Source organism: Artibeus jamaicensis, unplaced genomic scaffold, assembly GCF_021234435.1.
Source record: "Artibeus jamaicensis isolate MK-2021 breed Jamaican fruit bat unplaced genomic scaffold, CSHL_Jam_final scaffold_474, whole genome shotgun sequence".
NCBI lineage: Eukaryota > Metazoa > Chordata > Mammalia > Chiroptera > Phyllostomidae > Artibeus > Artibeus jamaicensis.
Genome location: NW_026522046.1, coordinates 17,378,352 through 17,393,726, shown reverse-complemented (window position 1 = coordinate 17,393,726; position 15,375 = coordinate 17,378,352). Strand labels below are relative to the sequence as shown.

Genomic DNA, 15,375 nt, shown 5'->3' with positions numbered 1-15,375 from the left:
GTAAACCATTCCTTAAGCTATTTTCTTTGGAAAGAAGTAGCAGCAGCAGAGGAAGAGTAGGCTTATGAGGGGTCCATGGCCAGAGGATAGAGTGCTCATTAACCCTTTCAAAAGTATCTGAGAATTGTGTTTCAAGTCATGTAATGGTAGCCTTCTAACCCGTCTCCTACGCCATGGTTTCCTCCATCCTATCCTGCCTAGAGCAGATAAAGTGGACTGGAGCTCCGAACTAGTCCCCTTGTCTGGTAGGTCAGGTTTTCCCTAAGGAGTGAAGAAATTCATGCAGCTGCCAAGTAAGCAACCCACTTTTGTTAACAATTATTAGATAACAGAGTAGGGAGTGTGTTTATTAACGTTGTGGAAGAAATGCTCATGAGAAGGTGTCAGACCTTAAAAAATTGGATCTGTATTCAAAGTGGTCTTGCTGGACTGGAAAAGTGACCTGAAACCAAAATTGAGAAAGAACAGGTCTGGGCCAGTTTGCCAGGGAGGAAATTCACTGTGCAGAAATCCAAGGCCAGGCAGATAGCAGAGGGGATGAGTCAGCAACATCTTTGCACTGGGATGCCCTTGTGCTCAGACGATGCTTTTAGTTACAGCCACTGGGGCACATATTTGAATTTCCTGCAGGGAAAATGAATTTGCAGCGAAAAATCCAAATCCCAGCCAAACTTTTCTGGTGGCCAATGGCAAGCCTCCTCAAGGTAGTTGGTTTGCATTGGAGTGAGGTCAGTGGCCAAAGGTGCAAAACAAGACAATTGGTCCCATGTATTCACTACGGTGGTTTGGGGATTGGATAGTGAAGGATATAAATAAGGGCTTTGGCTCATCCAAGACTGGGATTGCATTTCAACTCTTTTATGATTAAGATCTATGGCCTAAGCTTAAGTCGTTTTGATGTAAAAGTAGAGATTGTCATTGTATTTATTTTTCAGGGCTGTTGTGAAGATTAAAGAAAAACTGTATGTGAAAAACTTTGTTATAAAAAATGTTAACTGTTAGGAATGAAATCTTTCCTTTTTTATGGTAACACTAGGGCTCTTATTACCAGTCTTTTCTTTTTTATTATTGTTTATTCTATTACACTTGTCCCAGTTTTTTCCCCTTTGCCCTCTTCCACCCAACCGATCCCCAACCCCTGCTCCCACAGTCCATCCCCACACTGATTTCTGATCTTCACTTCTTGCTATAAAAGTTGGTGAGAACCCAGGACGTATAAAGAGGGAGCCTCTAAGGCTGGCTTGATTAGCTTCTTCTTTGATGAGATAGACTCACTCCTGAATGAGAAATGATGCAGAGCACCCAAGAAGGGAAGAGAAGACCCCCAAAGAGAATAAAGACCCCAGGACAGCACAGGAAGAAAGACTAAAAGACTGATCTTCTTCAACCTGGGCAAAGGGTATTTACGGAAGGATATGAACTCTTTCCAGTTGTCACATGGGGCCTGGACTCAGTGTGTGCCACACTGGAATCAGCTGGAATCAGCTAAGCTATTAGGAAGATTAGGAAAATTTGAAAAATTGAACATAATTCAAGTACTTAAGAAAAGTTTTTGAATCATTCTGACATGAGGTCTTGGTAGACAATGCATGTTTGGCCAGCACTCGTTTAATTATACTCCCGTTTGAAGATAAGAGACCAGGCGATCTCAGAATGCATTTCCCCATTCTAAGACCCTATGACTTTAGGGAAGTTTAAAGAAAATAAAAATATAACATGTCAGATTAATTATCTTATTTAAGAAAGCTCAAAAGGGAGGGTCATCATACTCAATATATTGATGTAGTAGAAAAAGTTCTGGAGCCACACAGACCAGGGCAGGAATTTTAGTCCTGGCAACAACTAGGTAAGTGGCCTCAGATGAGTAATCCAGTCTTTCTGAGTCTTGAATCCGCAATCTGCACCTGCATTAGAGTTTTGTTGTAAGAGTGATATAATATTCATAGAGAACAATGCATGACTCATAGAGCACCTAGGTAGTGGATAAGTCCTAGCTCCTTCCTCCTGTCATTATCACTATTGCTAGCCACCAAATGTGCACATAAAAACATCCAAGATTTTATTCTCTTTTGCAAACATTTGGTACAATTAGTTTTCCCACTTGATAGCTGAGAAAGCCTGCAAGCACAGAAGTTAGCTGTTGCCAAAGTCTTTCAGTAAGTCCATGACCCACTAATTTCTTACCTTGTTACGAAAATGGTGAGAACATTTTTTGTGTGCTATCATGGAAATGTAATTGAGTTCCAGAAAAACATTCTTTTTTTTGTCAGTCTTATAATTTGTTGTTTCTCTTATTTGACAAGAAAGGAACAATGTGTATCATAAGAAAATATAGTTTTGAGGATCTAGAATGGGGTCAGCAGGGTTTCTTTGTCTCTTCTGGTTTTAACCAGTCTCAGGATTCATTCACTTCAAGGGGGCAGAATGAACTTTGTGGTTCTGTGGAATCCTCACAGATAAGCAGAAGACTAGAAATTTTGGCTGAAAGTGCTTCCTTGCTTATTTCTCTGCGTTGAATAGCATGGCATGGTTCAGAGTAACAGAAGTTATTCTGAATGTTTTCCAAGAGAGATTTCTGGTCTGTGTATGTCTTGGAGGAAAACAGTCTAAGCAAAAGTTACAAAAGCAAAATGGGTGGAACCCTGGACTTGCTTCTGCCACCATTTTAGGCAGGTTTTGCCTTTCTCAGCCTCAGTTTCTCTACCTGTTAAATGAGGGGATAGGACCTGGTAACCTTTAGGACCTCTTTCAGCTCAAAATTCTCTGATTTATATTCTACTATTAAAAAAAGAGAATGGGCTGGCAAATTCTACCTATTAATCCATGAAGTGAGCATTTTTAGTCATCCTAGAGAAAGAATTCACGTGCAACTTAGAAGTACCTGTCACTAGGGTGATACCTGGAAATGTCCTTTTGGTCCAGCCCTCTCTCTTGCCAACCCCCAGACCGCACCAGGTGGACTTGTCTGTGTGAACAAGCCACTGGAATCGAATTCCCAACCTGCACCTACTGGGCCGATTCAACTGCCTTCAGACCCCTGGGGGACTGTCCACCTTGGGTCAAACGTTGGGATTAGGTTTTAAAACTGTTTGTTCCCTAGTTCCATACCCAGGAAACACCCCGTACCACCTATCCATTTTCCCGGCTTCCTTTACTGTTTTGTTTGTTTATGGACTGACTGTCATCAGAATAGACTATAGAGAGATTCTGCAGGTTTTGGAGTCAGGTAGTTCTATCTTTGGGTCTTTTGTGTTTACCCACACTGTATGCTTAATAGCAAGCCATCTGATCTCTCTGCATGTGAGACTTTTCATCTGCAAGACCAGAATGTAAATATTTTCTTACAAGTTACTAGGAAGATTAAATTAGCTACTACATGCAAAGCAATTAGTAGGAGGCATATTGCAAGGGACCAACACACCAAATCTACCATTGTTATCTATAAAATAGGATCTTAATAAATGTTTGTGAAACAAATAAAGAGCTACCCTTCCAGAACATTCCAATGAAAAGTGAGGAAAACGGTGGCATGAAGATAATGTACCAGAGCAGCATTTTCTTGAAAATATGTCTCAGACCAGTCACAGGGTGGAAGGCAGAGGGAGCGACAGGTACGCCAGGATTAGGAATGAACTCACCCCTGACCAGCCGTGGGGCAAGAACTGGCCTTCAGCCCAGTATTTCTTATTGATGAAGAAGAGGCCTGCAATCATGATGAACACCCACACTGCCAGGTTCAGCACGTTGAGGACATTGTTGAAGCCCACGGAGTTCTTCACCCCCAACGCGACGATGATGGTGACAATGACTGCGATCACCAGAGCCAGGAAGTCTGGGTATGACTCTTCACCTTTACCTAGAGGGGAAAGACATGAGTTAATAATGTCCCGAGAGATAAAAGGCCATGCAAACTCCCAGCCCTGTCCCGGGTCATCAGCACTCTGCTCTGAGAAGGGTGGTCAGTTGGTCACAGCCAGAGGAGAAACTCTGTGTGTGCATGTGTGTGAGTACGCACATGTGTGCCTACACTGTGGTCTACAAGTGTCTATTTGCACATGCCCAGGTTTTGGTATATAGGTAAGATGACCTGATATCCTGGACTGAAAATTGGGTTATATGGTAGGACAATCACAAGAGTCCTATGGAGCCATCCTACAAAATATTTGAGGTTAGGACTGCCCTGGGATATTTGGCATGTAGCTATAGGTTTAACATGATATTTGAAAGCTGTTTTATCTTAATTTTTGTTTACTTTATGGTCCACAAGTTTTCCTTTCCATTCCAGCAATGCTTTCATTACTGGAAAAATTTGAAATGCATGTCTTTGAAAACTATTGGAAGAAGGGTGTACTTTCCATTTATGTGTATGTGTTTGCAGAGAAATGACTAGTGAACATGTCCCGCCTGCTAGGTCTTGTCTGTTAGCCAGTGGACTCCTGCCCTCTGTAGAGTGGATAAGGCACAGTCTCAGCAGCTAGGCTCCCGGATTTCAGCTGCACTTTTGCCCATAACCAGAGAGGTCAAGTTAAACTAAATTGCTGTAAAGCACATAGTGTAAGCAAGCACACAGGACCCAAAGCCAGGACTGTTTGACTCTTTGGACAAGTGCCTCATTTCTCTGGACCTCACCTGTAAAGTTAAGGGCTTCGATTACCTGATTTTGGAGGACACTTATAGACCTCAAATTCTATGAAATCAGCATACGAGGAGAAGGAGTCTTCATATATTTTTATCTTCTCCTGGGATCTGGATACTCAGCCTTTTTGCCACTTCTTCAGAGACAGGGACACTGGAGTTAAATGCCTTGCACTGAGCCCCTGAACTAGTTGGTCCCTGGAAGTTCTGGGGCAAGACCCCAAAGCTGCCTCAACTAATGTCTAGCTTCCCATGAATGTGAAAAGATAAAGTCAGACATGAGAATGGAAAGAGGGTGACAAGTGATGGGCAGAGCCTGAAGTCTCAATGTAATCGTTATGGGAGCTTCTTATTGTTTAGTATTCACTCGGTTCCATTACCCAACCTTGACCTTTCCTAGACTGGAATTCATTTTGTTCCATTAAAAAAATGTATATTCTCATTTAAGAATTAATACATGCTAATTTATGAAAATTTTAAGAATCTGCTGAGGAAACCACTGAAGAATTTTTTTACAGTTCTTACTGCATTAGTTCTATTTTTATATCACTATTAACACAATACATGTGTGATTTGCATCCTTTGTCATGTGACTTGCATTAAAATATTCCATGTTATTACAACAGTTTTCCTGGTCATTCTTTTAATTTCTAGCTACATAATGTGCTTCCTCAATTTACTTAATCATTTGCTCCACTATAGAATGTTTAGGCTGTTTCTAATTTTTTGTTATTATAAATAGGGCTGTGATGAACATCTTTTTGTAGAAAGCCGAATGGAAATTAGACTGATTTTCTTAGAACAGATTCAGAGGGGAAGAATTACTTTGCCAAAAAAAAAGAAAGAAAGAAGGAGACACATTTAAGGCTCTCGTTATGTTTTTGCCAAATCGCATCCTGAAAGGGGAGAACATTTATTTGGTTCTTCAGGTCTGCAAGTTGGGGTGAGAGGACATGGCAGTCTCACCCAGGCCATTGAGGGTTCCCACGCTGTTTACCATCCATCGGCTGAAGGTGTGGTTTGCCAGGGAGTCAAACATGCTGCTCAGAGCGCTGGCGCCAGCTGCAGTGCCGATCAGGTACTCCAGGATCAGGTTCCAGCCAATGAAAAATGCCACAAACTCCCCAACAGTGACATAGCTGTAGGTGTAGGCCGACCCTGTGGTCTTTGGGACTCGGACTCCAAATTCGGCATAGCAAACTCCTGCAAGGGACAAACACACGTGGGTGGGGAACTTCAGGAGATGAGCTAACTTCTTGGTGACTAAACATTTTCGGTAGAAAATGCTGGGAATCTCTGGGATTATAGAACAAATACAGAAAGTTTTATATATATGAATCAATTCAACGCCAGTAATGTTTTCAAAACTCACTCCTGAAAACTTTTTAACCCGAATGCCTGGAAGGCAATCAGAACTAATTTTAAGGAGCTATTAGAAACTGATCTTATCTATTTAGAAAAAATCCCATTTGCATTATGTTTTTCTGGCGTTGTTCCTTAGGTGTTAGATATCCTCAGTGAATGTGGGTCTGACTCATTATGCCCCCCACAACTGTTGGCACCAGGGTTAGATTACGTACAACATTCTTCCCTTTTGTTTTTACATATTGCAGAAGATGCATCTCATTTGAGAGTGATACTTGAATTGATTTGATATCTAGGGAGCTGATAAAAATTTCAAATATAATAAACAACTAGTTAGTTTTCGAAAAAAATTTTTAAATTTTATTTATTGATTTGAGAGAGAGAGGAAAGGGTGGTGGGTGGGGGAGGGGCTGAGAGAGAAAGACAGAGAGTGAGAAAGAGGAAAGAGAAGTTCGTTGTTCCACTCATTGGTGTTGGAATATTGCTTAATTCTTGTGTATGTGCCCCGTCTGGGGATTGAACCTGAAACATTGGCGTATTGGGATGATGCTCCAACCAACTGAGCAACTCAGCCAGGGCTACAAGGCTAGCTATTAACAAGAAAATGTAGTACATGCAAAAGATAATTTAATGAACACTTTCAGAGTACCTGGCAGGTTGTTAAGGGCTGGGAATAAAAAACAGACCAGTAAGACATGGCCTTGCCCTCAAGGAGAGACGCCCCAGAAAATCAGCACACATGGCAGGCTTCATTCAGCTCAGAGACAGATAAATGTATAGGAATGAAAGCAGAGATAAGAGGAGTGTGTGTGAGCTGGTTTGGAGGAATATGAAGGAATTAATCGGACAAAGAGGTAGGACAAAGATATGGCAGAGGGAGACAGTATGAAATACTTGAGTGGAGCGGAGTGTGTGTATAGTGGGTACTGGAGGGTCAAGGCCTACTTCAACCAGAATTATCTGTGGAATCATAATTTTGGGAGATGAGTACCAAGAATCTGAATTTTAATAAGCTTGCTACTTATATTTGAAAAACATTCATATATTGCCTCATTCTTTGTTTAATGGAGTTAGAGATCAAATTAGAAAGAGGCTGGGAATGCACCAGACTTCTGGGAGCTGGAGAGTTTCCTACATCATGCTGGAAGCTTGGGACGTGGGGCCAGTGGGTGGGGTGCCCGGATGGAGGAAACACAGCAGGAATGGGATGCAGGAGAAGGCCAGAGGGAACTCAATGCAAACTTTGCCTTCAGTCCCAGTTTTGCTAAGGGCCAACCCGGAAGCTCTCTCATCACAAATCAGGGAACAATAGCTCACTCTTTTGTGAATAAAGACAGCAGGTTTCTTCTCCTTTACAAGGGGAGACATCAATGCAAAGAAGTAAAAATAGTGATGCCAAAAGCAGTGACACAGTGAAAGATGAAACACAGCAATGCAAAGTCTCCTTTCTTTCCTTTCAGTGACGTCAGTTGTCAGGGCTGTGTGTCCACACGGAAGGAGCCCTGGACCAGCTGGGCTGCGCTGTTGTCTCAACTCTACCTCGGACCCGTTCCACCTTTCCAATTCAGTTTCCTTCTTTGTAAAACCAAAGGGATTGGACCAGGATGCTCTCTGAAGGATCTTCCTACTTCGCCACCCTAGGATTCTACCTACTATATTAAATTTTGCTGCAAAACATATTGAGCATAATCTAAATTTTCTTTACATCAATTTTCTTTTACATTAATTACTATGCTGTTAGTATTACGGAGATACTACAAGGGTCAGCGGAGCTGTGTGTCCCTACATTAAATGGCCCCTCTCCGTAGGAGAGGCTGTTTATTTTGAGTTCCTATCTCTGCCCCTCTCCTTCCACTTTGTAAAACAGTTTTCCATCTCCTTCCTGGAGATCAGAAGATCAGTTGTTTCTCCTTGTTGCCGTCACAGGGCTTACCCTGAGGAGTCAAACCTCCTTTCTAAATTACTGCTTCTAACACTTGGTGTTTGAATTGTTACAGGGAGTCTAGAATTAAGAGGATGTGGTCGTGGGAGGAAGACCTGAGGAATGCTTCTGCTAGGAAATTGTAGGGTGAATAAGCACCAAGTACGAGGACTAGATGACATTTTCTCGCTTGGAGGACTTTTATGTGGAGAACTCTTATATGTAATGTGAGTGTCTTTTTTCTACCTACCTTTGCCCCCTGATAATATGTAAGGATTATGAATGAAATTTTCCAAGCAATACTTTTGTAGCAAGCATCGATTTGCACATTTAATTTGGAGAGACAGTATTGTAGAGTTTGTGCAATCAAACATCCTCTTCTTAATATTTGATCTGCCAAATCAAATGTTAAAATATTCCATTCACCATCAAAATTGAATAGCCAAGACACCATTAAGTCTCTCCTTGCTGCTCTAGGTCAGATGGTGTACAGTGCAAGAGTGTGTGGGGGTCTCAGCCATTCATTTCCCAGGGTCCTGCTTGGATCCTTGGGACCAGAGGTTGAGGGGACAGTGAGAAAGTCAATTAGTCACTAATCATGTAAGACATTTCCTCCTCTTAGCTATTGTTCTTTCGGACACACTGTAAAGTGAATTTATAATACTTTTAACCTTTCTCATTTATTTGTATGCAAGAATCCAGGCTTGTAGTGGGCAGTAGAGAATATCCTAGTTGGCAGTGAAGCTAACTGGTGAGAAGTGAGTGATTTCAACCCCAAATATCCTGTCGAAAATTGCAAAATGTTGTGTCATTTAACTGTTTTCAAATACCTGGTGTATAAGATAGAAAAACTCAAGGCTATCTTTCTAGTTAACAAGAAATAAAATAGACTGAAAGGAAAATCTTGATTTTTATCCTAGATTATGTAGTAACTGAGTGTCCAAGAACAAGTTACATCACATGGAAAAAATGAGGGGCCAGTTAGATAAGATTTAAGGTACCTTCTAGTGCTCTCATTCTTTGGCTTCACAGATTGAGTCTGAGTCCATGGGGGAAGCTCTGTAGAAAGGGTTTAAACCAATGGTTCTCAGCAAAGGGGGCACCTCCAAAGGCTTGAATCCTGAAAATCTATAGGAGTGTCAATGATCGTGGTGATAACTGTGGGCACAAGCTGCATTAAATGGTCACAGGACTGGACTGTTAGACATTCTGCAATGTGTGGGTCTGTCCCACAGAATGAAGCATGGTCCCATGTCTGACATGACTTCTAAAGGTGCCAGTGGACAATCATGCAAGTAAAACCTGTTTATTATTTCTGAGCATGAATTTATCCTCATTTACATATTAACACAAAGCATTTTCTCCACAGCTTTATTAAGAGTGAGCTTTCCAGGGCTACAACAACTGGGTAAACTGAGGGAGAGTTGTAATTTTCTTGCTTGAAATTTACCAAGACTTGGTGGTCATTTTGGAAAAAGTACATTATACATGGCAACACGATTATGGTCTTTGAACACCAAACAGCACACTGGCATGAGTGTGCATTTGTATCAGTTGTGTTTGCAGTGGTTCTACAGGTGCCAGAAAACATCTGATGATTTCCTTGGGTCTCCTAATATACGTATGCACCAGCATTCACACACTGAAGTAAATATTTTTTATTAGAAATTGCTTCTCTTTCACTTATATTTCATGCTCAGGGCACATTGTATAGGAAGATAACATTACCTCTAGTTTGTATTTCATGATAGTAAAGGAAGTATAGCAATGTATTTATTACCTAAAGTTGATTTGGTGTACTGAGTGAAAAATCACTGTTTTAAGGGAGAGTTACATTTATAAATAATCCTTACTCAATTAGTATGTATTTAAAAAAATTCTTCCCCCAGAGTTACTTTCCTAATCATATTTGCCTGGTCTAGTGTCAAAGAAATTTTGTATTCCTTGGCTACCCATCAAGTGATTGGAGAGGGAGAGGCATATTGACTCCAAAAGTATAACTGTGTAGCTGGAGAAAGTCAATACAGAGTACAGTGTTGAGGTCCAGATGGCCATCAGTGCGGGACTGCGTCATGCAGACCACATGATGGAAGTTTTCCCACTGGAGTTGTTCAGAGATAGCAGGACTAGATCCTTGGGAAATATGGAGGATTCATTTCAGCAGGACTAGAGGAAATGAGTATTTCTTATAGCTTGTAACTCTGATATCCTTTTTAATTACCCACTCTTTAAGTACATTATAAATGTATCCATAAAATATGGGGAAAAAAGGAGGTGGGGAGGGTTGAGGGGTGGGCTGGGATGGGAGAAAAAGGCAGAAAACTACTTGAACAACAATTTAAATAAATAAATACATACATACATACATAAATAAATAAGTATATCCATGTTTTTATTTTGTCATAAACCTAGTATTCTACTTCTATGCTCTAAACTATTTTTGATTATATGGACACATTGCCAGCCTAAAAAGCAGTCAGACTTTCACATTGAAAAGAGGATTCGGTCAAGATATCAGGAGATCTGATTCGGTCAAGATATCAGGAGATCTGTGTTTGGAATATTCTCTTGTGTACTCCAAGTGGTGTATAATTTGGGTTCAGAAAAATTCAGTCCCTTTCAATGTGAATTCTTTCCAACTCAGAGAGTCTATGGCTCTATCATATATCAGCATAATAGATCAGCCTCAGGTTAAATACTCCCAGAGAGCCTATGTACAATGTTGAACTTTCCAGCTGTGCCCAAGACCGTGCTGCACAGTCGTAGAATATCGCTACATGCTCTTCCTCCTCTAATTTCGTCCCTTCACTCACAGCCTGCCCTGGCTCCCTGTGACTCTCTCAGAACCAGGAGGCCAATGTTCTCTGACCTAAGAGGATGTAAAGGAGAAAGACCCAGCAGAGAGTAGACAAGCGGCAGAGAAGGGTCTCTTGACTCAAGAAATGTATTTCTCTCCACAGTTCATCAAAGAAAGTCAAAGACAGTAGGTAGATAACTACTTCTTAAAAGTATTCTTTCACCTGGAAAGATTAAATCTAGTGGTTGTTCACACTTGAATGTTAATTTCTCTCCTCAGTTAAAGAGGTTTTCTCATTAACATGTAGTTTAGCTTATAGACTAATTTTCTAACCTACTTATCAACGAACTTACCAATTTCCTAAGTAACTCCTGACTTTCTAATTTCCTTCCTTTATGTGTTGCACATTGTTAAGTGCCTACTAAATTGATCATGGTAATGAATACCAGAGGCACTTGGTAAGTAAGGCATGTCTCCTGACTGCGAAGCATCTATGTTTCAATCAGGAAAGAGTTGAATAAACAGATGACTCCACATGGCTAGTTTTAATGCTACAGAGTATTTATGAGGTGCACTGGGAGCTCTGTGGGTCAGCCTGGTCCTTGGGAATATGGGTCTTTGGTGATGGGGGAGCAAGAAGGAAGGGGTGTGACTTTTGAGCTGCATTTTAGGGGTGAGCTGGGTTTTGCCAAGCAGAAAAAAACATGAGAAAGGGTAGTTATAAGAAGATGAAAGGCTTAGCTGGGTTGAAACACAAAGGCCACTTTGGGGATTGAAGAAGCTGAGTCTGCAGAGGCGGACTGGGAGTAGGTCATTGAGGGGGTGGGTCCTTTTTAACAGATGCAGGAATCTAGCTGAGAGGACTGGACAGTTCATCTACTTCTATAGTTTTAAACCTTTGTCTTGGTTGTAAAAGCCTCTTTGCACACAAAGTCTTATTTGGGAGCTTAGTACATAAATAGGTAAAGGTGAGGTGGCTGTGTTTGAAGAGGGCGGGAAACCTGAGGCTGGCCTGCCCAGGATCTCCCTCATCCCACACCTTCCCCCAGCCCTTGACCTTCCTCTACGATGCACAGGTTATACTGAACATGGCGTGGGAACAGGTGTCAACTGCTCTTTGGGTTTCATGTGACTGAGCCCCAGACTGAAGTTACACATTCAATTAAAATACAGAGCTGGGTTAGAATGGAGGTCTCCTCATATCCAGTCCTAGGAACTTTGAATTCATTTCTTTATCCAAAAAATTTATAAGGTGCCATCTCTGTGTTTCTATGTTAGCTTTAAGGGATTCAAAGATGAACAGGAAGAATATTATCCCCTTTTTTTGTGGGTCTTATAATCTAGCAGAGAAGACAGACCAGAAAACCAACAATTATAATAGAACAAGAAAGGAGATACTGGTTGCAGGGAGTGGGAGGGAAATGCATGAGCTGCTTTAAGGAACGGCAAAATTGAGTTTTAAAGTAAGGTCTTCTGACAGTCAGGAGGACTGTTCAAAGGGAAAGAGCCAGGAGACATGAGAGGGAGTGGGGGGAGCTGTCCAAGAAAAGGATTAGCCGGGCCTGCCTTTTCATTCAGCCCTCTAGGATCAGTAACACCTCGAGTGAGGCTCGGAGTTCTTTCTGCGAGGGCCTTGCTTTGTGTGATGGGCACAAGTTGCAGACTTCGGCCTGATGGGTTGTTTCATGGATTCAGTATGTTGAACATACTGTACCTACAATACTTCATTCTGGGGAGGTAGGAAGGTTGGGGAGGGCTGATCTGGCAAATGGATGAGGTCACTGATTCCTCATGCATGAAGGCAGTTTCTCCGGAGTGTCAATTATCCATTGTCTTTCAGACACAGGATGGAATCACAGCTGGGCTACCCCAGCACAGCTTACCACTTAGGCCCCAACATGTCTTTAAGAAAGCCTTCCCCAAATATAGCACTGCTGAGATGGTGATTACCCATTTCCTTTTCATTTTCTTAGTTGCCTTAAAACATCTTTGTTCTGTTTATAAATTCACAGCAGGGCTAAGACATATCATATACATTGCTGTGGTTGCTAGTGCTGCTCAAATCGGGACTAGGGAAAAAGGAGAAATCACAGAGAAACCTCAGAGAGTATGAATTCTCTTGGAAACGTTTGTTTTCTCAGTGACACTGGATTCCAGATGGTGGGTGATGAAGTACCCCAGGCCTTGCTGTCCCCCTTGAGAAGCAGGTTGCTATGTTCTGAGAATCATATGTTTGCCCCCTGTCCTATGCTGTGGGACACTGTGATCTTCACCCATGTCCTCTTCCTAGTGTTCTTGATAAGCCAAGAAAACTGTGGGTCTCTTTTTTTCAGGGAGTAATTCATCGGGCTCTCTCTCCTTCCCAGATCCCTGCTACTGTCTCTTTTTCCTGAGCAACCTTGGCCACACACCTGTCAGTGAGGACCAGACAATTTTTACAAATGTGCCTGGGAACACCTATGCTTCTTTGTGTTCAAGAAGAGACTTACACTTTTTCCGCCAAAGCAGGCAGACAGGGAGAGCCTGTGTGTAGTGATGGAACAGTATCTTTAATCAGGGAGACTATGACACCATTAGTTCTAGACCAGACAGAGCTCCAATTAAAGTTGGGTAGTGAACAGAGAACTCACAAGTTCCCTGAACTGCAGAACCTGTATATCAACATATCAACAGGAGGGGAAAAGCTGTCTGCATAGTTAGAGAAGTGACCCCTGAAACAGGTTAAAGAAGTTTAATAATTTGCTGATTAAATGTGACCAGACTATCTATGTACTCTCCTCTCTGGCTGTCCCTCTATGAAAATAGTTTAGAGGTTATTGGAGGTCTGATGTCTGCATCTATAATGTGATGAATTCAAGTATTATATTGTCTGGTCATGTTATCATCATTAGTGTACATGATTGTACTTTTTAAGGAACTGCATCATTTATAAAATAATAATAAAGATGGTAGTAGTAATAATAATAATAATAACAATAATGCTCATGTGGTTGCTCCCAACTAAAGAATCCACAAGGTTAGCTGTTCCCAAAGGCCAGAGGTGACCTCAGGGTAACATCAAAGCAGTCTTGGAGGGGAAAAGGCATCGCAAAATAGAAAGGCAAAGCCATGTTTCTGGGCATCTACCTGCGCTAGGCCCTCATCTGGTGCTCAGAGGGAATGCTGAGGCCTCTGTCTGCGGCCCCTCTTTGCTCTAGGAGAGGCAGTGAGGTACCATGGAAGCCACGCAGCCTCCAAAGAAAGACCCATGGAGTGGTTATGATGATTAGAGATCATGCACATGGATCACGTTGCCCAGGGCCTGGCAAGCAGTATGTGCTTGATGAATGGCAACCAATTATTACTAACCGTGGCCTTGAGCAAGACGTCCAGGTCACCGAGCCTTAGTTTCCCCACGTGGAAAATGGTGATGGACAGTCCTGCTGTGCAGGCTGCTGTGGGTCTTCAGGAATTCAAGCATGATTCCTGGCATGTTGCAGGCCCTCCTCCCATGGGAGCTATTTCCCCATGTGGCTATTATTACACACGGGGAAAAGAATCTTGGAGAGAATGACTTAGCAGTGGCCCCTGGACTGTTTAGCAGGAGCCCTTGACTTGGAGGTGGGATAAAGAAGTAGGAAGTGTTGCTGGCTGATGGTTTTAGAGACTCAGCATCTGCAGGGATATCAGAAATCACCTAGAGTCTAGACCAAACCCTTGTGTGATTGATTCACTTCTAAAACAGAACATGGAAAGGTTTCTCCCTAGGTTTTAAATCTTTAGTCTGGAAACAACTGTCTCATTCCAAACACCCAGTTAGAAATGATGAGATAAGGAAAAAGTTCCCATTTTCTTGCTCCAACTTTCTTTATGAGGGCTACAGCCAGATGACCCTCATAACTGGGCTAAAAAGGCTTTGTGCAGAAAGTAAAGGAGAGTGGGAGTCGAAATGACAACCAGCAATTCTCTGTCACCCAAATATTTAGCAAGTCATCACTCTGTGGGGGGGGAAGCACCTCCATTTCTGAGCAGGTGGAAGTGGCACCAGCAGTGATGACAGACCTAAAAAGCCTCGGTGAGGTGACCAGGCCTTGCCATGGAAATTTAATAGACAGAGTTAAAGGCGAGCACCAAGAGACCACACCTGAGCCCTCCTGTGGTCTCCTCAACCCATCCGAGGAGCAGGGGGACCGAGCTTCCACTGGGACAGGTTGCAGTCTTGGCAGATGTTCGGGAGGGTGAGACAGCAAATCTTTTTTGGGCCTGGATCTGCTCTCTAAGGAAGACCTTCTCAGAGACATCAGAAACCCCTCACAAGAGGGGTGCTATCTTGACTTCTTTGCTAATTGGGCCAATTTGCAGGGAAGGTGGAGCAGGGCCGGACACCCAGGATTGGAAGACTGATGGAGAGAATCTTTCGGGTGTGTGGGATTTGGTTAGAGCTCCTCCTTCTAGTTCTTCCTCCTCCTTTGATACAAACACCTACTATTTCTCCCTTCCTTCTTCTCCCTTCCCCCTTTCTACTCCGTGGCCCTCAAAATTTGAGAAGAATTGTATTGGGCATAATTACAATTACATAATTGTATTGGGCATCGTATTTTAAGGAACGTTGCCACCTACTGGTCTATGAGGATGGAAGGATGGCGTGTGCTTGGCAAATGGTGCTGTGCACAGACCC

The 15,375-nt window shown here is 42.3% G+C and overlaps 1 protein-coding gene across 1 annotated transcript in view; it reads right to left on the bottom strand.

Annotated features, from left to right (window-relative positions):
• The window catches only part of SLC7A14 (solute carrier family 7 member 14), a 50,911-nt gene that overhangs the window by 21,900 nt on the left and 13,636 nt on the right, over window positions 1-15,375 (bottom strand). The window contains exons 2-3 of the mRNA XM_037137497.2: window positions 5,602-5,838; window positions 3,639-3,856 (exon numbers count right to left, since the gene is read on the bottom strand). Of these exons, the coding sequence (XP_036993392.2) occupies window positions 3,639-3,856; window positions 5,602-5,838 (455 nt within the window). The remainder of the gene's footprint in view (window positions 1-3,638; window positions 3,857-5,601; window positions 5,839-15,375) is intronic.